This window comes from Oryctolagus cuniculus, chromosome 8 (assembly GCF_964237555.1).
Source record: "Oryctolagus cuniculus chromosome 8, mOryCun1.1, whole genome shotgun sequence".
Classification (NCBI taxonomy): domain Eukaryota; kingdom Metazoa; phylum Chordata; class Mammalia; order Lagomorpha; family Leporidae; genus Oryctolagus; species Oryctolagus cuniculus.
Genome location: NC_091439.1, coordinates 108,759,628 through 108,781,804, shown reverse-complemented (window position 1 = coordinate 108,781,804; position 22,177 = coordinate 108,759,628). Strand labels below are relative to the sequence as shown.

Genomic DNA, 22,177 nt, shown 5'->3' with positions numbered 1-22,177 from the left:
TCCCTGGCCACAGCAGAGAGCTGGCCTGGAAGAGGGGCAACCGGGACAGAATCCGGCGCCCCGACCAAGACTAGAACCTGGGGTGCCGGCACCGCAGGCGGAGGATTAGCCTATTGAGCCCCGGCACTGGCCCGGAGTGCTGTTTTAGGTCCCACTGCTCCATTTCCAATCCAGGTCCTTGATAACGCACCTGGGAAGGAAGTGGAAGATGGCTCAAGGGCTTGGGACCCTGCCCCAGACAGAGTTCTAGACTCCTGGCTTCAGCCTAGCCCAACCCCAGCCTTTGGGGCCATCTGGGGAGTGAACCAGCTGACAGATCTCCCTCTCTCTCCCTTTCTCTCTCTCTGCCCTTCAATAAATTAGTAAATTATTTTTAAATGTATGGAAAATTTGTGTAATCTGTTCCCATTTTCCATGAACTCTTTCAGGCACCCTCATAATTTCCTGTTCCTGACATGACCACGCACAGGATCACGGAGAGCTGAGACTTCCTGGAAACGCCTTTCATGCCTGTGACTGACGTTTGCCTTGAAGTACCCTGAGGTCCAGATTTGGGGTCCAGTAAGAACCAGCTGAGCAGAGCTAAGAAAAGCAGCGATGGAGTCTGTGGGCTTGAAGTTTTCCCTGCATTGACAAGCAGATTCATACATATTTAAGTTTAAAATTATATTTAAGCTAAAAATACCTTAACTCTACTTTTGGCCATCTTACCCTACAACAAAACCTGTGCATCCATATACTCTGCTGGGCCACCCAGAGGCACATTACTGCTGCTAACTGAGATAGGAAATACAGTGACAGATTTAATACATTAAAAATAATTCTTTTGAAAAGCAGAAATAGAAAGAGATGGACAGATAGATGGAGGGGGAGACAGAGAGAGAGAGCGAGCTCTCCCCTCTCCCACCCACCCATCCAAATGCCTGCAATGGCTATGGCTGGACCAGAACAAAGCCAGGCAACAGGAATACAATCCAGGTCTCCCATGTGGGTAGCAGGAACCCAGTTACTTGAGCTCTCACCTGCCCCCTCCCAGGGTCTGCATTAGTAAGAAGCTGGAGTCAGGAACTGCAGCCAAGAATCAAGCCTGGATACTCCAACGCTGAGACCCAGGCATCTTAACCACAAGGCTAAATGCCCATCCCAACACATTTTGCAAAGAAAAAAGATTAACTTCCTCTTTCAGACTTCTTGGGGAAAGAATACAGAAAGTTTTTGTGTGCTTGCTTTTGTCTTTTGTCTGATTTTTCACATGGGGAGGAAAAAACTCACAGAGAATACAATAGTGATAGTTAAATTTAAAAATTCCAGAGGGCTGTTGTTGTGGTGTAGCGGGTAAAGCCGCCACCTGTGATGCTGGCATCCCAATGGACACTGGTTCAGGTCTCAGCTGCTCCACTTCTGATCAGCTCCCTGCTAATGACCTGGGAAAGCAGCAGAAGATGGCCCAAGTGTTAGGGGCCTGCCACCCACGTGGGAGACCTATAAGAAGTTCGTGGCTCCTGGTTTCAGCCTGGCCCAGTTTTGGCCATTGCAGCTCTCACTACTGTAACTCTTTCAAATAGAAAAAGTCTTTTTTTTTTAAATTCCAAGCAAAAAGGAGAGATAGGAATTAGGGATATTTTATTATTATGAAGTGCTTGCCCTATCTATAAGGCGTATAATGTTATTTGAGAGTAGGCTTGGGTTAATTGTAAATGTAAATTGTAAACTCTAGGATGACCAGTAAAAACAACTTGTAAAGAAACTTATTGATACTCTATGAAAGGAGAGAAAATGGGATCATATAAAATGTTTGATTAAAACCACAAAATTCATAAAAGGCATGGAATATGAAAATAGGAACAAAGAATAAGGGCAACAAATGGGAAACAGTAACAAATATGGTAGATATTAATCCAACTGTATCAATAAACATCTTAAAGGTCAACAGTCTAAATGAATGTGCCAAATAAGGAACAGGAGATTGTCAGAGTGGCTCAACAAACAACACACAACTCTACGTCACCTATAAGGAAATCTCTTTACATATAAAGATCCACAGATTAAAATTAAACGGATGCAGAAAGACACACCATGTTAATGCTAACCAATAGAAAGCAAAAGTAGCTCCACGTATGAATTTCAGACAGAGCAGACTTCAGAGCAAGGCAAGCCGTCAGGAATGAAGAGAGGAATCACACAAGGATAAAGCAGTCGATGCTCCAAGACCAGACAGTCCTCAGTGGGCACGAGCAGCAGAGCACTCAAGCACGGAAGGTAAAAACTGAGGGGCCCGGGAGAAAGCCAGAGCCCACCACCGCAGTGGAGACTGACACCCTCGTACCAGAGATGGCAGACCTGGCAGCAGAAAACCAGCCACATGTCTGAGCTCACCACCACGCACATCACTGATGCCTGTGCACCACACGATTCAACCACAGCAACACACACACTCTTTCTTAGGCTTATATACACTTTTCCACTAAGGCTGCATTCTGCACCATAAAATATAACAAATTTAAAAGAACAGGAATTATATAATATGCATTGTCACACAAAAAATGCAATTGAACTAGGCATCAATACCAGAAAGACAGCTGAGAAAATCCAAAATACCTGGAGAGTAAACAACAAGAACATGACTCAATGTATCTATATTTGTGAGGTGGAGCCAACGCAGAGCTTTAGGAGAAACAAAGCATGGAGTGCACATGTATTAGAGCAGAAGAGAGATGTAACATCAATTATCTCAGCTTCTACTTTAGGAAATTAGAAGAAAAAGAGCAAATTAAATCCAAAGTAAGTACAAGAAGAGAAACATAACCGAGCAGAAATCAAATAAATTTAAAATAGGAAATCAATAGAGAAAACAGACAAAAGAAAAATGTAGTCCTCTAAAAACATTAATAAAATCAATAAGCCTCTAGCCAGCCCAAATAAGAAAAACAGAGAAGGTACAAATTATTAATACCAGAAATAAAAAAGAGAACACCTCTATAGATCACAACAGATCCTACAGACATTAAAAGGGTATTAACGGAATGTTATAAACAATGCCATACTCATAAATTTGATACATGAAATGGACCATCTGCTTGAAAGACATAATCTTCTAGAACTCACAAAAGAAGAAATAGACAATCTGAAATAGGTTTATGTCTATTAAAGGATAAATTCAAATTGAATCAATTTATTAATAACCCTCAAAAACAGAAAGTACCAGGCCCAAATAGGTTCACCGTTGAATTCTACCAAACGTCTAGGGAAGACATTATATCAGCTCTCTACAGTTTCCTTCAAAACATGGGAGTTGGGGAATACAATAAACCCTCTGTATCTGTGGGCTCCACATTTGTAGATCCAACCAGCCACAGGTCAAAAATATTCAAAACAATTTGTGACTGTACTACAATGCAGACTTTTTTCTTATCACTTATCGTCTGAGGTATGCTCCTTCTCACCTAACTGGTGGAGGCTCCTTATTATGAGATGGTGTTGCCCCTTATTAAATTCTTTCTCCACATCTACTGAGATGACCATATGGGTTTTGTTCTTCATTTTGTTAATGTAATTTATGTTTATTGGCTTGCAAATGTTTAACCACCTTTGCATCTCTAAGATAAATTCCACTTGATTCTGATGTATGATCTTTTTGATGTGGTTTTACAGCCAGTTTGCTAATATTTTGTTGAGAATTTTTGCATCTTTGCTCATCAAGATATAGGTCTGAACTTTTTGTGGGGTATCTTTGTTTGGCTATGGTATCAGAGTGATGCTGGCCTCACAGAAAGTCTGTCAGAGTTCCATCCTGCTCAATGTTTTGGAATAGTATGAAAAGCCCTAGAGTTAGTTCTTAAATATTTTGTGGAATTCAGTAGTAAATCCAACAGCTCCTGGACTTTACCTTGAGGAAGTCTTTTAATTACTTTCAATGATTCAGGATTTTGTGTGGCTGGTCTGCTGAAGGTATATTCTCTCATTTTTGCTTAACTGAAAAATATCTTATTTCTCCTTTTTTTTTTTTTTTTTTTTTTTTTTTTTTCCTGACAGGCAGAGTGGACAGTGAGAGAGAGAGACAGAGAGAAAGGTCTTCCTTTGCCGTTGGTTCACCCTCCAATGGCTGCCGCGGCCGGCACGCTGTGCCCCGCGCACCGCGCTGATCCGATGGCAGGAGCCAGGTGCTTCTCCTGGTCTCCCATGGGGTGCAGGGCCCAAGCACTTGGGCCATCCTCCACTGCACTCCCTGGCCACAGCAGAGAGCTGGCCTGGAAGAGGGGCAACCGGGACAGAATCCGGCGCCCTGACCGGGACTAGAACCTGGTGTGCCGGCGCTGCAAGGCGGAGGATTAGCCTATTGAGCTGCAGCACTGGCCTCTCCTTCACTTTTTTTTTTTTTTTTTTTTTGGCAGGCAGAGTGGACAGTGAGAGAGAGAGACAGAGAGAAAGGTCTTCCTTTGCCGTTGGTTCACCCTCCAATGGCCGCCGCGGCCAGCGCGCTGCGGCCGGCGCACCGCGCTGATCCGATGGCAGGAGCCAGGAGCCAGGTGCTTCTCCTGGGCTCCCATGGGGTGCAGGGCCCAAGCACCTGGGCCATCCTCCACTGCACTCCCTGGCCACAGCAGAGAGCTGGACTGCAAGAGGGGCAACCGGGACAGAATCCGGTGCCCCAACCGGGACTAGAACCCGGTGTGCCGGCGCCGCTAGGCGGAGGATTAGCCTAGTGAGCCGCGGCGCCGGCCCTCTCCTTCACTTCTAAAAGACAGTGTTGTTGGGTATAATATTCTTGGTTGAAAAATTTTTTTAAAAATCTTGAATAAATCATCCCAATATCTTCTGGCCTGAATGGTTTTTCTACTGAGAAATCTGATGTTAGCCTAATTGGTTTTCCTGTATATGTACCTTGACCCTTTTCTCTTACTGTCTTTTGGATTCTTTGCCCTTAACTTTTGACAATTTGACTACAATATGCTTTGGAGAAGACCTTTTTTGATGGATTCTACTTCCTGTATCTGGATGTCCTACGTCTTAAGACCTGGAAATTTTTCAACTATTATTTCATTTAGCAGGTTCTCAACATCTTTTTCCTTCTCTTCTCCTTCAGGAATACCTGAAATGTGAATATTTGGTCATTTAATGGTATTCCAAAATTCATGTAGACTGTTTCATTCTTTTTAATTCTTTTCTCTTTATCTTTTTGTCTGACTAGGTTACCTCAAAAGTCTTGTCTTGGAGGTCAGAGATTCCATCCTCCATTTGGTCTACTCTGCTTTTAAAGCTCTGAATCACATTTTTTACTTCTCGGATTGAAGAGTTCATCTCCAAAATTTCTGTTTGGTTCCTCTTAACAATTTCCATCTCCTTGGCAATATTTCCATTCGTGTCATTCATTGATTTCCTCATTTCTTTACTCTGTATTCTCTCGTATTGCACTGAGTTTCCTTACAATCATTACTTTGAATTCTACTTCTGGCATTTCACAGCGTTCCTTCCAATCCTGATCTAACTCATCTTGGGGAACGGCCGTGTCCTCCTGGAGGTGTCATGCTGCCTTGCTTCTTGTTTCCCATGTCCTTACGTTGACGACTATGCATTTAGTGTAATAGTCTCTTCTTTATGGACTAAGTTTTCTTGGAAAATAGTTCACTGTTTAGATGGAATGCAAGGTATCGCTTGGCTTGTTGCTTTGGCTTTGATTCAAGGTGAGGCCCGAAGTGTAGCTCCTGAGTGATTTCCTCTGTTTTAATCAGTGTCAGCTGTGCGTATCAGTGACACAGTGGTTTAGTCTGCTGCAGTTCTTAGGGTTAGAAGTGTGACTGAGAGATGAATGTGGACTTCCTAGATATGTATTCAGTCCACAGAACTCAGTCAGTCACGCTGGCAGCTGTGATAGCCACGGCCATGTTCCTGGTATGAAAGAGGTAAGGGAGGCTGCCCCCTTGTTCCACTGGAAATTAGAACTGACTGTTACACTCTCAGTGTTGCAGGGTATGGTGGGGTTATTACCCAGATCTCCCAGGTGGAAGGAGGTTTTTTTTTTATGGCCTGTTGCTGTTGCTTGCCCCCAAAAGCTAAGGGAAATCCCTTTGGCTCATGTAAAGTGAGTGAGCATAGCTCAGGGGCAAATGTCCCAAACCTCCACTGTTGCAGGATGGGGGATCTGTCTCTGCCCCACAAGTTGCCCTGACTCTCTCTCTGCTCACTTCTGGTAGCAGTGGGGCAGAGACCAGTTGCACGACTTTTTACAGCCAAGCCTGGCACTCTGCAGGGTTGGGGAGGGAAGGGAGACAGTGTGGAATGCAGCTATCCTTCTTAGAACCCAGCAGGTGCTCAGAGCCCAGGCAGCTCCTCAAGCTGCAGCTACAGTCAGTGGATAACCATGGACTTCTCCCTCAGGTAAGGCTGTAGGTGGCAGGGCGTGTGGCACCTTCTTCCTATCCTGACTTGGTAAGCTGGCAGCTGGCTGCCCCACGTGGCAGGCCTCAGCATGCTGAGTCTCAGCCTATTTCTGTCTTCTTTCCTCACTGTCCTACGGGGTCTTCACTCTTTTTGCTATGTCTCCACTGAAAATTTCTGAGAGTCAGACCCCTGGAAACGTGGTCGTCCCTCCCTCCCTCCCCCCCCCTCCCTCCCTTCCTTCCTTATCCTAAGGTGGCTGTAGTCAGTGTGGCTACACACTAGTCAGCCATCTTGGATTGCATCTCTACCTTTTTTTTGGTAACTACTGGGTGGGCAGGGGATGGTTATCGAACTGATACTCCTGGATACCATGGGACAGCTGGACTTCCTAACTCATTCTATGAGGCTAGGATTACCCTCATACCAAAACTAGATCAAGACATTACAAGTCCTGTGGTCTGAATGTTTGTGTCCCCCTCCCCAACACCAACTGTGATGCTACTAAGTATGGGACATTTGGGAGGTGATTATGTCATGAGGGCACAGTCCTCTGATGGAATTAGTGCCCCTAAAAATGAGCCCTTAGGGGTTAGTGTTGCAGCACAGCAGGTTAAAGCCCCGGCCTGCTTTGCTGGGATCCCATATGGGTGCCGGTTCGAGTCCCGGCTGCTCCACTTCCCATCCAGCTCCCTGCTGTGGCTTGGGAAAGCAGTAGAGGATGGCCCAAGCCCTTGGGCCCCTGCACCCACCTGGGAGACCAAGAAGAAGCTCCTGGCTGCTGGATTCAGATTAGCTCAGCTCTGGCCATTGCAGCCATCTGGGGAGTGAACCAGCAGGTGGAAGACCTCTCTCTCTCTCTCTCTCTCTCTCTCTCTGGCTCTGCTTCTCTCTGTAACTCTGTCTCTCAAATAAATAAAATAAATCTTTTAAAAAACGATGCCTTAAGGAGTTTATTTTCCCTTTTCTATTGTCGCTCCCCCTCTTCGTGGAGGAGCAACACAGGACCCTGCGCTGTTCTTTCGTCTGCTCGGCCCTCCCCGGGTTTGCTGCTGGTTCTTCCCGGGTTGGCTACTATCCCTTCCACCTCCGTGGAAGGGCAGTTCCCCCTGGCCGCATTCCCCACTTCCGCAGGGGAGCGGCACACCGCCGGCCGGCTTTCTCGGGGGCTGCACGGGTTCCCTTAGCTGTTCCCCATAGATGTTCCCGGTGCATGCCGTTTCTCTCCTCCTTTATAGTCCTCCTCCGCCAATCCCAACTCGGCTGCCCACACGCCGAGTACGCTGCTCTCCAATCAGGAGCAAGTCCTACAGTTAATTGGTTGAACTGGAGGCAGCTGTGCGGAAGCTGTTTACTTCTCTCCCAGCGCCATATTGTGGGAGAGCAGATGCATAGAATAAGTCTTAATTCCAGTAACAGTCTAGTCCGGTTTGCTCCCCACATCTATCTTGCAAGCACACAGTGAGAACACATCATCTACGTCCTCACCACATGGTGAATCTGATGACACCCTGATCCGGGATTTTTTTGTCTCTAGAATTCTGAGAAATAAATATCTATTATTTATAACTATCTAGTTTGAGACATTCTGTTCCAGCAGCGCCAATAAAATAAGATAAAAATAAAACTACAGCGCTACACTGTGATAAAGTGCCAGTTCCAGTTCTGGCTATTTGCTTCTAATCCAGCCTCCTGCTAATGTACCTGGGAAGGCAGCAGAAGACAGGCCAAGCACTTGGGCCCTTGCCACCCATGTGGGAGATTAGGATGGAGTTCCTGCCTCAAATCTGGTTCTGGCCTGGCCCAGATCTGGTTGTTGTGGCCATTTGGGGAGTGAACCAATGGATAGCAAATCTCTCTGTTTCTGTCTCTCCCTCTCTCTCTGTTGCTCTTTCAAATAAATAAATATCTCTCATGAACATAGGGGCCAAAATCCTCAGCAAATACCAGTAAACAGAATCCAACAGTGAGCCGGCGCCGCGGCTCACTAGGCTAATCCTCCGCCTTGCGGCGCCGGCACACCGCGTTCTAGTCCCGGTTGGGGCACCGGATTCTGTCCCGGTTGCCCCTCTTCCAGGCCAGCTCTCTGCTGTGGCCCGGAGTGCAGTGGAGGATGGCCCAGGTGCTTGGGCCCTGCACCCCATGGGAGACCAGGAAAAGCACCTGGCTCCTGGCTCCTGCCACCGGATCAGCGCGGTGCGCCGGCCGCAGCGCGCCGGCCACGGCGGCCATTGGAGGGTGAACCAACGGCAAAAGGAAGACCTTTCTCTCTGTCTCTCTCTCTCACTGTCCACTCTGCCTGTCAAAAAAAAAAAAAAGAAAAAAAAAGAATCCAACAGTGTATAATAAAGAATTATTCACCACAATCAAGTGGTAGTTATTCTAGGTATATGAGGCTGGTTCAACATTTCAAAATCAATAGTGTAATCTATCATATCAACAGGCTAACAAAGAAAAATCACACTATTGTATCAATAGATGTAGAAAAGGCATTTAAAAATCCAACACTCATTTATGATTAAAAAAAAAAGCTGAATAAAATAAGAGTAGAGGAGAACTTCTTCAACTTGAAAAAGAATGTCTACCAAAAATCCAACTAACATTAGAATGTTGAAAACCCTAAAGATCTCTGGCTAAAATCAAGAAGGCAAGGGTGTTCCTTCTCAACACTGCTTTCCAAGAGAGTATTAGAAGGTTCAGTGAATGCAACCAAAAAAATAAATAAATAAAAGCCATACTGATTGGGAAGGAAGAAACAAAATTGTCTCTGGACAGATGATATGATTATCCAAGTAGAAAATCTAAAAGGATCAACAAACTTTTGGAAGCAATAAGCATTATAGAAAGGTAGTGAGACACAAGGTTAACAGGCAAAAATCAGTTACTTCCTAGTAATGAACAGGTAGTATTTGAAATTACAAGCACAGTACTATTTATATTAGTGTCCCTAAAAATGAAATCCTGAGGTTTTGGGGCCAGTGATATGGCACAGTGGTTTAATGCCCTGGCCTAAAGTACCAGCATCCCACATGGGCACCAGTTCAAGACCCAGCTGCTCCATTTCCTGTCCAGCTCTCTGCCATGGCCTGGGAAAGCAGCAGAAGATAGCCCCAGTCCTTGGGCACCTGCACCCATGTGGGAGACCTGGAAGAAGCTCCTGGCTCCTGGCTTTGGATCAGTGAAGCTCCGGTTGTTGCGGCTATCTGGGGAGTGAACCATCGGGTGGAAGACACCTCTCTCTCTTTCTGCCTCTCCTCTCTCTGTGTAACTCTGACTTTCAAATAAATAAATAAATAAATCATTAAAAAAAAGAAATCCTGAAGTTTTAATACAACCAAATATGTACAAAACTTATATGAAGAAACACTTCAAAACTCTGATGAAAGATATCAATGAAGTACTAAATAGATGAAGTGATATTCCATGTTCATGGATAGAAAGACTCAGTATTATCAAGTTGTCAGTTCTCTGAAATTGACCTGTAATGCTATGCAATCCTAATCAAAATCCCAGGAAGTTATTTTGTAGACATCAATAAACTGATTCAAAAGCTTATATAGAGAGAGGACTTAGAACTGTCAACTTAATACTGAAGGAGAACAACAATGGCAAAAGACTGACTACCCCACTTTCAGACTGATTATAATCAGTGACAGTAATCAAGATAGTGTGGTACTGGCAAAAGAACAGGTAAGCTGATCAACGGAACAGAAAGAAAACCACAGAAATAGACCCATATAAATATATTCAATTGATCTTTTCTTCCTGTCAACAATTTAAATTTTAAAAATTTTAACTGACATATAACATTGTATTCATTTATGGAACACTATATTATAATTTTATACTTCCACACAATATGTAATGACCAATTGTGGTAATTAGCATTTCCATACCCTAAACTATTTTCAATTTGATGTGTGGGGAACCTTCAAATTGTTTTCTATGTTTATTTTGAAGTATACAATAAATTGCTGTAGTATGTAATTATCCTACAGCATGACAGAATATAAGAATTAATTCCTCTCACCTAACTGTATTTTGGTACTCTTTATCCAACCTTTCTCTATCCTCCCTTTATCATTCTTACACTTTAGTGACCTATAGTCTACTCACTATGTCTATGTGATCAACTATTTTAGCTTCCTCAAATGAGTGAGAACAAGAGGTATTTGTCTTTCTGTACCTGGCTTATTTCACTTAACATAATGCCTTCCAGTTCCATCCATGTTGCTATGAATTACAGTATATCTTCCTTGTTATGATTGAAAAATACTGCATTGTGCAGCAAAGACAATACAATGGAGCAAGGATAATCCTTTCAACAAATGGTACTGGAACAACTAGACATCTATATGTAAAAAGAAAATGAATTCGGACAGACTTTAAATCCTTCATAAAATTAATTCAAAATGGATAACAGACCTAAATGTAAAATTCCAAACTTAAAACCCCTAGAAAATAACACAGGAGAAAATCTAGATGGCCTTGGGTAAGGAGATGACTTTTTTGACATAACACAAAAGGCACTGTCCACTGAAGGTGTAACTGATAAGCTGTACTTCATTTAAAAAAAAAATAAACCAGCAATTTTTAAATGTTATTTAAGATATATAAACTTCATGCATTTCATATATACAAATTCAGGAACACAGTGATTCTTCCTACCCTACCCTCACTCCCATCCACACTCCCACACTTACTCCTCCTCTCTCTCCTATTCCCACTCTTAATTTTTACAAAGTTCTATTTTCAGTTTCCTTTATTCTCAAAAGATTAACCCTACAGTAAGTAAAGAGTTCAACAAATGGTATGAGGGAATAAAAAACAATGTTCTTCAATGGTAGCGACAAGGGCTGTAAACAATCACCAAATCTCAAAATGCCAATTTCATTTCTATATATTACATTTTAGAAACTCTATCAGTTATCACATATCAGGGAAAACATATGGTATTTGTCTTTTTGGGACTGGCTAATTTCACTAAGTATAATGGTTTCCAGTTGCATCCATTTTGTTGTAAAAGACAGGATTTCATTTTTTTTTTTTTGTTTTGCTTCTGAGTAGCATTCTGTAGTGCATATATTCCATAACTTATTTTTTCTCTTTAAATATTTTTAAAATTTTATTTAAGTTATACAAATTTTATATATTTCATATATATACAGATTTAGGAACACAGTGGGACTTTCCCCCACCCTCCCTCTGCCCACATTCCAGACTCTTCTGCTCCCTCTGTCTCAGATTCCCATCCCATTCTTAATTTTTTTTTTTTTTTTGACAGGCAGAGTGGACAGTGAGAGAGACAGAGAGAAAGGTCGTCCTTTGCCGTTGGTTCACCCTCCAATGGCCGCTGCGGCTGGCGCACTGTGGCCAGCGCACCGCGCTGATCCGATGGCAGGAGCCAGGAGCCAGGTGCTTTTCCTGGTCTCCCATGGGGTGCAGGGCCCAAGCACTTGGGCCATCCTCCACTGCACTCCCAGGCCACAGCAGAGAGCTGGCCTGGAAGAGGGGCAAGGGCAACTGAGACAGAATCCGATGCCCTGACCAGGACTAGAACCTGGTGTGCCGGCACCGCAAGGCGGAAAATTAGCCTAGTGAGCCGCAGCACCGGCCCCCATTCTTAATTTTTGCAATGACCTATTTTCAGTATATTTAATGATCATATAGTTAACCCTACTCTAAGTAAAGGAGTTCAGCAGATAGTATGAAGAGAAAGAAAACAAAACAAAACATTGTTCCTCAATGGAAGAGACAAGGGCTGTAAGCAATCATCTGTTCTCAAAATGTCGACTTCATTTCAGTACATCACATTTCAGGTACTTCATTAGTTACATCAGATCGGGGAAAACATGATATCGGTCTTTTTGGTTACAGCAGTTCATGCAGAGCTGCACTTCATTTTAATGAAAACTTCTGCTCTGAGGAAAATAGTGACAGAGAATGAGAAGACAAATCATGGAACTGGGAAAATATTTGCAAAAGATACATCAATAAAGTAATGCTATCCTAAACATACAAAGAACTCTGAAAACTCAACAAAAAGAAAAGGACAACGCAATTTGAAAGTGAGCAGACACCTTAATAGACACTTTGCCAGGGAAGACAGACAGATGGTAGGTAAACATCAGAGAGATGTGCGTCACCCTTTGTCATCAGGGCATTGCAAGTTCAAACAGGAGCCACACACCTGTAAGAAGGCCAAAACCTAAAACACTGAAGAGGATGTGCCGCAGCAGGAACGCTCACTCACTGCTAGGAGGAATGTAAAATGGGACGCCACTATTTTTAAAAAGTAAATATTTATCTATTTATTTGAAATGCAGAGTTACAGAGCGGCAAAGACAAAAAGAGAGAGATCTTCCATCCACAGGTTCACACCCCAGATGGCCACAGCGGCTGGGGCTGAGCCAGGCAGATGCCAGCAGTCTGGAACTGCATCCAGGTATCCTACCTGGGTGGCAGGGGCCCACGTACTTAGGCCTTCTGCTGCTGTTTTCCCAGGCACATCAGCAGGAAGCTGGACTGGAAGTGCTCATATGGGATGCCAGTGTCGCAGGCAACAGCTTAACCCACTGCACCACAACACTGGCCTTGGAAGTCATTTTTATAAGGAACAGTACGAAAGGCCACATGTGGGCTCTCCTGTCTGCATTTCCAGCAAAGCCCAGCCTGACAGCTATTTTCAGCAAAGTGCCAAGCATACGAGTTGAAGCCGTTGTAGACCAGACCAGTATGGCGACCAACTGGAGACCAGAAGTGACTTGCATCAATGCCACACGGAGCAGATGAGTCAGTAAGCTGGTTTCTTATAAAACCAAACATACTCTTATTTTACCGCCCAGCAACGGCCTTCCTCCCCAATGAACTGAAAATTCACACCTAGAGAAAAACTTGCACACAGATGTTTAGAGCAGCTTTATTCATAACTGCCCAAACTTGGAAGCAACACGATCTCTTTCATGAGGTGAGTAGACAAATGAACCTAAGTTCTAATGTTGGAGCTTTTTAAGAATAAATCTTAGCTAAATTACATTGAATCCCTTTCTCTTGACCCATAGTTGTTTTTTTAATATTTTTATTTTATTTTATTTGAAAGACAGATACAGAGATAGAGAGAGAGAGAGAGAATCGTGCATCTGCTGATTCTCTCCCCAAATGGTCACAATGAATTGATCAGAAGCCAGAAGCTTCTAGACTTGGGCCATCCTCTGATGCTTTCCCAGGCACATTAGCAGGGATCTGGATCAGAAGCAGAGCAGCCAGGACTCGAACCAGTACCCATATGAGATGCCAGTGCTGCAGGCCAGGGCTTTAACCTGCTGTGCCACAGCATCGGCCCCAACCCATAGTTTTTAAATCTCCAATAAGCAGAGTTGAGATTTATTTACATATAACTGTTGGGCCTTTCACAATATTTCATAATATTTCCAGCTGTCCCTGGAACAGCTCTTCCTCTATTGTGAAATAATTTCCGGGATTTAGCTTTCTGTGGAACCCCAAGACACTACTTACAATGTAAGCAACAGGTGTGGTTTTTTCAAATTTGCTTTGGACTTTGAGACATTTTCAATTTACAACTCTTACTGTGAGGTTGGGCTTAACAGGACTCTATACTTGTTGGTTTTCTTTATATGTGTTCTTTGAGTTTGAGAATGAGTTACCTGACCAAACAAAACTGGATTTGAGAGCTAAAAACTTTATAATGTTTTCAGTTATTTATGATTTTTTATTACCTTTTGAGGAAGTAGGAGAGAGAAAGATATGATTTTTTTTAAGTTTATTTGAAAGGCAGTGTTAGAGAGAGAGAGATCGATCTTCCATGCACTGATTCACTCCCAGATGGCTGCCACAGCCAGGGCTGGGCCAGGCTGAAGCCAGGAGCCAGGAGCCAGGAGCATCATGCAGGTCTCCCAGGCGGGTGCAGGGGCCCAAGCACTCGGGCCATACTGTGCTACTTTCCCAGGTACATTAGCAGGGAACTGGATTAGAAGTGGAGCAGCCGGGACATGGATAGCGTCCATATGGGATGCTGGGACTGTAGTCAGTGGTTTAACTCACTACACACCAGCACTGGCTACTATTTATGGTTTCTAAAATAGGGCCCCTTTGATGTTTTGGAACAATACTGAGAAATGCCCCAGGTAGTGGACATCGGTCAATGATCTAGTTCCTCCCACATCCTTCTCTAGGCCCTGCAGCCACAGTTGTTCAAGGCCACTGGATTCAAAGCTGAACTGGGCAGATCATTTTGTTTTCCTCACAGGAACCCAGAATAGGGACAGAGAACACCTGAGGTGGTAAGAGATGGGTTTCAGATGCGAAGCCTTGCCAGCCCAAGACAGCCGAGGATGCTGGTCCTCAGAAAGCAAAGGACGGAAGCAGGCACTGAGCAGAGCCACGGTAGGCAGGCAGGTGACCTACGAAGACTGCCTCAAAGCCCGTGGTCCCCAGACTGTAAAACGCTCAGAGGAGTCAGCTTCTTGTTTAGAAGCGCAGCATACTAGAAGGTAACTTAAGGAACAGGGAGGCCAAGAGAGCAGATGACTGCCATGAAGGAGAGGGTTTGTTATTCCCAGTTCCCAAGAAGATGTGGCCAAACGGGGAAGCATCAGTGTCGGTCCTGGCGGGATGCGGGAAGGGAGGACTGTGGCTTCCGTGGGAAGCAGCAGTTGAGGCAGGATCACCAGCGGGAGGACTGGCTGGTCGCAATCACTTCACAGGCTCTGGAGCACAAGGCTGCTCCTCAGTGTCCAGTACCTGAGCCCAGGGTCCCGAGCCAGGTGTAACGGAGCTCGGAGTGTGCAAGCCCAAAAGAACATGATTGGACGTGTGGACTCTGCATCAACTGGCTGGTCTGTATTTGAAGGTCAGGCCTCTGGAAGGAGACTCCTAAGGGTGCAGGGAGAGAAGGAAGGAGGCAGGAGGCTAAGGTGACTCAGGCATATTATTGGATGGTCCAGAACAAGGTGTGTCCAGCATATGCACGTAGGACAGCTGTTACAGCATCAGGCTGACAGAAGCTAAACGTCCGGTTAATGCATTTTATATCCAAACATGCTCTAAAATTTAGGTTCAAAATTCATCCAGAGTTGCGAATAAGAAGCAACACCAGGACTAAATGCTAGCATGCCACACTGCCTCTACTGTACCTTTGGCAAACTTTCTGCTGGCCCAGGACTTAAAGCTGTTCTTTGCAGAAATATGTGGGCCTTAGGACATTGAATCCAAAATAGCACAAGCAAAATTTTCCACAGAGTATTTCCTAGAAGGGAAAATGTTGCCTTTGGCGGCATATTCCCCAGCTATCATAGCATGACTGATTCCCTTCGAACAGTAATAAAGAAGTCACACCTACCCGGAACCCTAATGGCTAATTCTTCACTTATCTGTCACTTAGAATTGATATGAAATTCCTTGGGATGGCCAGCCCTGTGTAAAGACACACAGGCGTTTCCTGCTTCTAAGGTGCTATATTACCCTGCCTGGGTCGAGGGTGCCACTGTGCCATCAACAGCCCTTTCCTCAAGGTGGAGACCCGAAGCCCGTTCTGCAACGCCATTCGCCCTGACCCTCCCCACGGCGGCTTCTGTGTCTTCCTGAACACAGGCTCTCCTCCGTCATCGGTGCTGCACACTGAGATTCTACGGGCTGCCTGCTCGCTAGCTGGGTAACACATTTTTGTCACGTGCCTCTCCCTTTAGCTCACACACTTCCAACCAGAAAAAGTGTGCTGCATTTCTTATTCCTCCCTTTCTCTGAGGCTGTTCTCACACCAAAGCCGGAGTGGAGCAGGAGGGCAGGAGCAAGAACAAGCTGACGGAGCGCCGCTACACAGAGCCAAAAGCAAGTGAAGTAGCACAGATTCAGCTGCGCTTGACCTCAATGACCGCAGCCACTGCCAATGATTATTTTTGATTTTTAAAAAGTTTCCACTTCTCGTCTCACGTTCTGGTTCATTCATGGAAGACATGGCTGGTCTGGTGTCATTGTGGTAAATTCACGAATACTATGAACCTCACCAACTGCATCTGCGTCATGAAATCTTAAAGTCAACAGTCTCTGAGAGGACTCGCATGTCCCCACGCGCACCTGCTGCTAACTCCTGACAGGTGAATGCCCTGACTGATTTGGTGACGCTTCCAGAACAGACAGGGCAGTAGAACAGAGCAACAGGTCCAGAAACGGAGCAAACACAGAGCTCACATATCAGTGTTAGTATTTTTACCTATGCTACGTATTCAGGCAACAATTGTTTATAGAATATGTATAAAGTGGCACGCACTGTTCTAGGTATTTAAAAAAAGAAAAATGTTTTGTTGTACCTTATTTAGTTTAAGCAGCCCAAGAAGGAAGGTACTGTTAGGTCCGTTTTATACATGGAAACACTAAGCCTGGAAGAGGAAATGTACCTGACAAAACACACATAACTAAAAGTGTAACCACAGGATTCGGGTGTAGCTGTGTGTGTCCAAGGCCCACTCACTCTCCACCACATCCTGCACTTTCCACCACAGTGAACATTGTAAAAGATTAGCCTGAATTTCAAATCAGATATATCAAATGATCTGTCAATTACTTTCCTTCACAACTGTAATAATTATCTATAGATAGAAATTATCTATAGAAAATGTGTACCTGAGAAATCCGCAAGTTTCTTGATATTGTTCTTGGACTCTCTGTGCAAGAATACAGCAAAAATCCTAGACAACAAAATAAAATTTAATTAACATCTCACTCTTTGCACATACAGAGAGAGAAAATGCTGTCCCCCACCACACACACACTCATACTACATGTGAAGTAACCTTGTAAAGTCATTCACCCTATTTTCTCCTGGCCAAGGCAGGCAGACAAAGATCTCCTATCCAATGCTGCCTCAAATGCCTGCAGTGGCCGGAGTCGGACCCAGGGCCAGAGCCAGGAGCCAAGATTCAGTCGAAAGGTGGCTGTTGTAGTGCAGCTGCGTTAAGAGCCCCTGGAGACACCTGCATCTCATGATGAAGCACCGGGTTCAAGTTCCAGCTACTCCTGCTTCCAATCCAGTTTCCTGCTAATGTGCCTGGGAGGCAGCAGATGGTGGGTTCCTGCCACCCACGTAGGAGCCCTTGATAGAGTTCCTGGCTCCTGGCTTGGTCCTAACCCAGCCCTGGCTGTTGTGGGCATTTGAGGAGTCAATCAGAAGATAGAAGATTTCTCTCTCTCTCTCTCTCTCTCTCTCTCTCTCTCTCTCTCTCTCCCTCCCTCCCTTCCTCTTTCCCTCTCCCTCTCTCTCCCTCTTTTTCCCTGTTTCTGTCATTCTGCCTTTTAAATAAACAGGTAAATCTTTAAAACAAAGAAGCACTCAATCCAGTTCTCCCATATGGGCAGCAGGGTCCAACTCCCTACTGGGAGGGTCCTGTTGCCTCCCAGGTTTGAACTGTTGGGAAGCTGGAATCAAAGTGAAAGCTAGGAATTGAACCCAGGATCTCTGATATGGGATGCAGTTGTCTTAACCACTAGGTCAAATGTCTGCCCCAACATGACTTTAAAATCCTTGATACTTACCTTGCAATACAGCTTTACTAGAAAAATGGCTCATTATTTCATGAAATACATTTCAATGGCAGTAATAAATATTTTTAAAGGTTTATTTATTTATTTGAAAGGCAGAGACACAGAATGAAAGAAAGAGACAGAGAGAGAAAGAATCTTCCATCTGCTGGTTCATTCCTCAAATGGCTGCAACGGCCAGGGCTGTGCCAGGCCAAAGCCAGGAGCCAGGAGCTTCATCTGGGTCTCCCACACGGGTGCAGGGGCCCAAGGACTTGGGTCATTTTTTTGCTGCTTTCTCAGGCTCATTAGCAAAGAGCTGGATCACAAGTGGAGCAGCTGGGACTCAAACCGTTGCCCATATGGGATGCCAGCGCTGCAGACGGAGACTTAACCTTCTATGCCACAGTGCCAGCCCCAGTAATATGTTTTTAAGTGTTGTTATTTTCACTTAAAAATAAACTAAGGAGGTAGGTACTCAGCCCAGTGGTTAAGACACTGGTTAGGATACGTGCATCCCACATTCAGAAGACCTGGGTTTGGTTCCTGGCTCCAGCTCCCTGTTAATGCAGACCCTGAGAGGAAGTAGTGATAGATCGAGTAGTTGGGTTCCTGCCACCCACATGGGAGATCTGAATTAAAATCCCAGCTCTAGTCCTCTAGTAGATGGGGGTGCTTGCACTCTTTCTCTCTGCTTCTCAAACAAACAAAAATTTTAAAACTAAAGAACTAGTTTCAGGTAGACTTAGTTTTTAAAAAACAGATCTTTCTTAAACAATGACTTTTCATCTATTTAAGTTTTATTTTTTAAAAGGTTAAATTGTATAATTATGATATAAACTGCTGATATTAACTGTTCTTCAAACAAACTATTCAATTTTGAAGAGCATACTTTTTTTTTTTTTTTTTTTTTTTTTTTTGACAGGCAGAGTGGACAGTGAGAGAGAGAGAGACAGAGAGAAAGGTCTTCCTTTGCCGTTAGTTCACCCTCCAATGGCCGCCGTGGCCGGCGCGCTGCGGCTGGCACACTGCGCTGATCCGATGGCAGGAGCCAGGTGCTTCTCCTGGTCTCCCATGGGGTGCAGGGTCCAAACACTTGGGCCATCCTCCACTGCATTCCCTGGCCACAGCAGAGAGCTGGCCTGGAAGAGGAGCAACCGGGACAGAATCCGGTGCCCCGATCGGGACTAGAACCCGGTGTGCTGGCGCCGCAAGGCAGAGGATTAGCCTAGTGAGCCGCGGCGCTGCCGAAGAGCATACTTTTCAACAAGCTGAGTAACCCTACACAGGACAGTGGCGTACAAATGTATAAAATGGTATCCTAAAGCAACAGCCAGTTTTTTCATCTCCCCTAACTCCAATGTAAAACAAAATTTATGAACTATAAGTTTAAAAAAAAAGAGAAGAGAAAGAAAACATAAAAATACACTCTATTGCATCTTCCAAAGACTGAGATGTGGCTATGCCAATCAAACACAAGCTCCAGGTACAGGCATAAGATCTGGATAAAAATAAGAACACAACAACAGATTAAATAGGCAGCTTTTTCTTCAGTATGAACAAAAACCAAGGATTTCTCCTTGCTTCTTTTAAAGCATTTCACTCTAGGCTACTGACAGCAACACTGACGTTTTACAACAGAGTATATTTCCTAAAAGCATCCTAAGATTTCTAGGCTTCAGCTGCTTGCCAGTCAGTACAGAATAGGCTATCAAACAACCTGACAAGTCTTTGCAGGTCAGAACATTGATTATTTCCTGTCTCCTGTGCAGGCCATTCCGGGTCAGTGATGACTCTGCCTGCCCACCAAAGACCCTGGGGTATCCAGCCTGACAGAGGCTCCGCCTGGGCAAACACAGAGCCGGGAACACAGAACATGGTGGACCTCATGCTGGCTCTTAAAGCTTCTGCTCATGTCAGTGGCCAATGCAAGTCACATGGCCACGCCTGCCATCACCAGGGGAGAGACGAACAGCTCTTTCCCAGGGAGAAGAACTGAAGGTTTACAAGCAATGGAAGCCTTCCACAAGCTCTAAGATTATACTTATCACTGTGGTTTACCAAACAGGCTCGTCTGCATCACTTCATAGTCACAGGGAAGGGGATGGGGGGCAGCAACAGTTGGCTCTGCAGAATATTCACATAGAACTAAGCTGCTTCTGCTATGTCTGACCTTCCACGTCAGGCAATCAGTCTCGCAGCAAAGGGCGGGACAAAGCTAGGAAGTCATGGAAGGAAAACCATAGCTGCTTCCAAATTACTCTCATGCCCAGCAGTTTCATCCATGGTAGTTCCTGCCTTTAGAGAGCTTCCATTCCTTGTACTGTTACATCTCTAGGAGGGAAGAGGCGGGGAGGACAGAAGTTGGAGGGGCTACAGGTGACTGAGCTGCAGTGACAAATGTCTAGGCCCACCAGGTATAGAGACTCCCAGACATCTGATATGAGCACATGGATTTACACAGCACCCCCGGATAGTGAGAGAAACACAAAATAAGAACAGATACCTGTCGCTCCCCCTCTTCGTGGAGGAGCAACACTGAACCCTGCGCTGTTCTTTCTGCTGCTCGGCCCTCCCCGGGTTTGCTGCTGGTTCTTCCCGGGTTGGCTACTATCCCTTCCACCTCTGTGGAAGGGCAGTTCCCCCTGGCCGCATTCCCCACTTCCGCAGGGGAGCGGCACACCGCCGGCCGGCTTTCTCGGGGGCTGCACGGGTTCCCTTTAGATGTTCCCCATAGATGTTCCTGGTGCATGCCGTCTCTCTCCTCCTTTATAGTCCTCCTCCGCCAATCCTAACTCGGCTGCCCACACGCCGAGTACGCTGCTCTCCAATCAGGAGCAAGTCCTACAGTTTATTGGTTGAACTGGAGGCAGCTGGGTAGAAGCTGTTTTCTCCTCTCCCAGCGCCATATTGTAGGAGAGCAGATGCATAGAATAAGTCTTAATTCCAGTAACTTAGTCTAGTACGAGCTGCTCCCCACAATACCTTCTCCTTGTTGGATAAAAGCTACTAAAACATGGTGGAACAGGTGAAGGTGTGTATGAGCTTCCTGGCTGATAAAACTCCACCAGACTCTCAGGGGTGTCGAGCTCCTGGTTTCTAACAGGGGCTGAGTGGCTCCCAGGCTGTTCCTGCAGGTAACACAACTGCAGGTGAATGCCTCACCTGGTCACCATCATCACAGTTTCTTTCCCTCTAGAGTGGGCAAAGTGCAGACAATTTATAAATACGTCCCTTGGAGCTGGCACTTGGAGTGACGGGTAAAGCCTCCACCTGTGGTGCTGGCATCTCACATGGGCATCAGCTTGAGTCCTGGCTGTTCTGCTTCCAGTCCAGCTCTCTCCTGAATGCCTGGGGTAGCAGTGGAGGATGGCCCAAGTGCTTGGGCCCCTGTGACCACTGGGAGACCCAGAAGAAGCTCCTGGCTCCTGGCCTCGGATTGGCCCAGCTCTGGCTGTCACGGCCTTTTGGGGAGTGAACCAGAGAATGGAGGACCTCTCTGTCTCCCCCACTCTGTCTGTAGTTCTCTCAAATAAATAAATAAATTTTTTTTAAAAAGTACATCCCTTGGTTCCCTCTGGGTTTTCACCACCATTCTGGAGTTCCAGATGCTGTACTACCCTGCCCAGGGGGTGTACACAGTACTGTAGGGGTCCCAGTGCATCTGGCTGGACCCTTCACATGCCAGGTGATGGTCCTTAGGCAAGCCTTTAGACCTCATCTTCAATGGAGATGCAACAACAGTACTTGCTGCCCAGGGTCAGTGTAAGGATTAATGACTTCAGCTGGGAAAGCACTGATCAGCATGGCGGAGCTGCAGGAAGCCCTCTACTATGCTGGCCAGTTATGTCCATCAGTGATGGTGAGGTGCCTCTGAGCTGTGCACAGGACCACATGCCCTGGGCCTCCCCCTCTACTCAACCAGAACAGTGGCTCCTGCACTCTCTCCCAACCCACCAGAGTAGGAAGCAGCTTGGCTTTCCTTCTTCTTGTATGTGAAAAAGTTTTCGAATTCCCACACCAGTCCTTTTCATCCATGAACCTGAGGCTGAGGTGCCTCCAGGGCCCACCCCCCCTTCCAGAGCTGTGCCTTGTATCTGGCCCTTCCACCTCTGCATCCCTTGCTCTCCAGAGTCACAAACACTCCAAAACACACCTGCTGCGCACTAGGCGAATTCGCACCCACTGACCACTGTAGACACTGTAGCACAAAGGAAAACAAAACGAGCTTTTAAATGCCTTAGAACATCACATCTATTAAACTGAGATG

At 45.4% G+C, this 22,177-nt stretch overlaps 1 protein-coding gene across 1 annotated transcript in view; it reads right to left on the bottom strand.

Moving 5' to 3' along the window:
* Positions 1-22,177, bottom strand: part of LOC103350800 (cyclic nucleotide-binding domain-containing protein 2) — a 115,238-nt gene that overhangs the window by 28,961 nt on the left and 64,100 nt on the right. Inside the window, exons 8-9 of the mRNA XM_051820266.2 lie at positions 22,064-22,108; positions 17,014-17,078 (exon numbers count right to left, since the gene is read on the bottom strand). Of these exons, the coding sequence (XP_051676226.2) occupies positions 17,014-17,078; positions 22,064-22,108 (110 nt within the window). The remainder of the gene's footprint in view (positions 1-17,013; positions 17,079-22,063; positions 22,109-22,177) is intronic.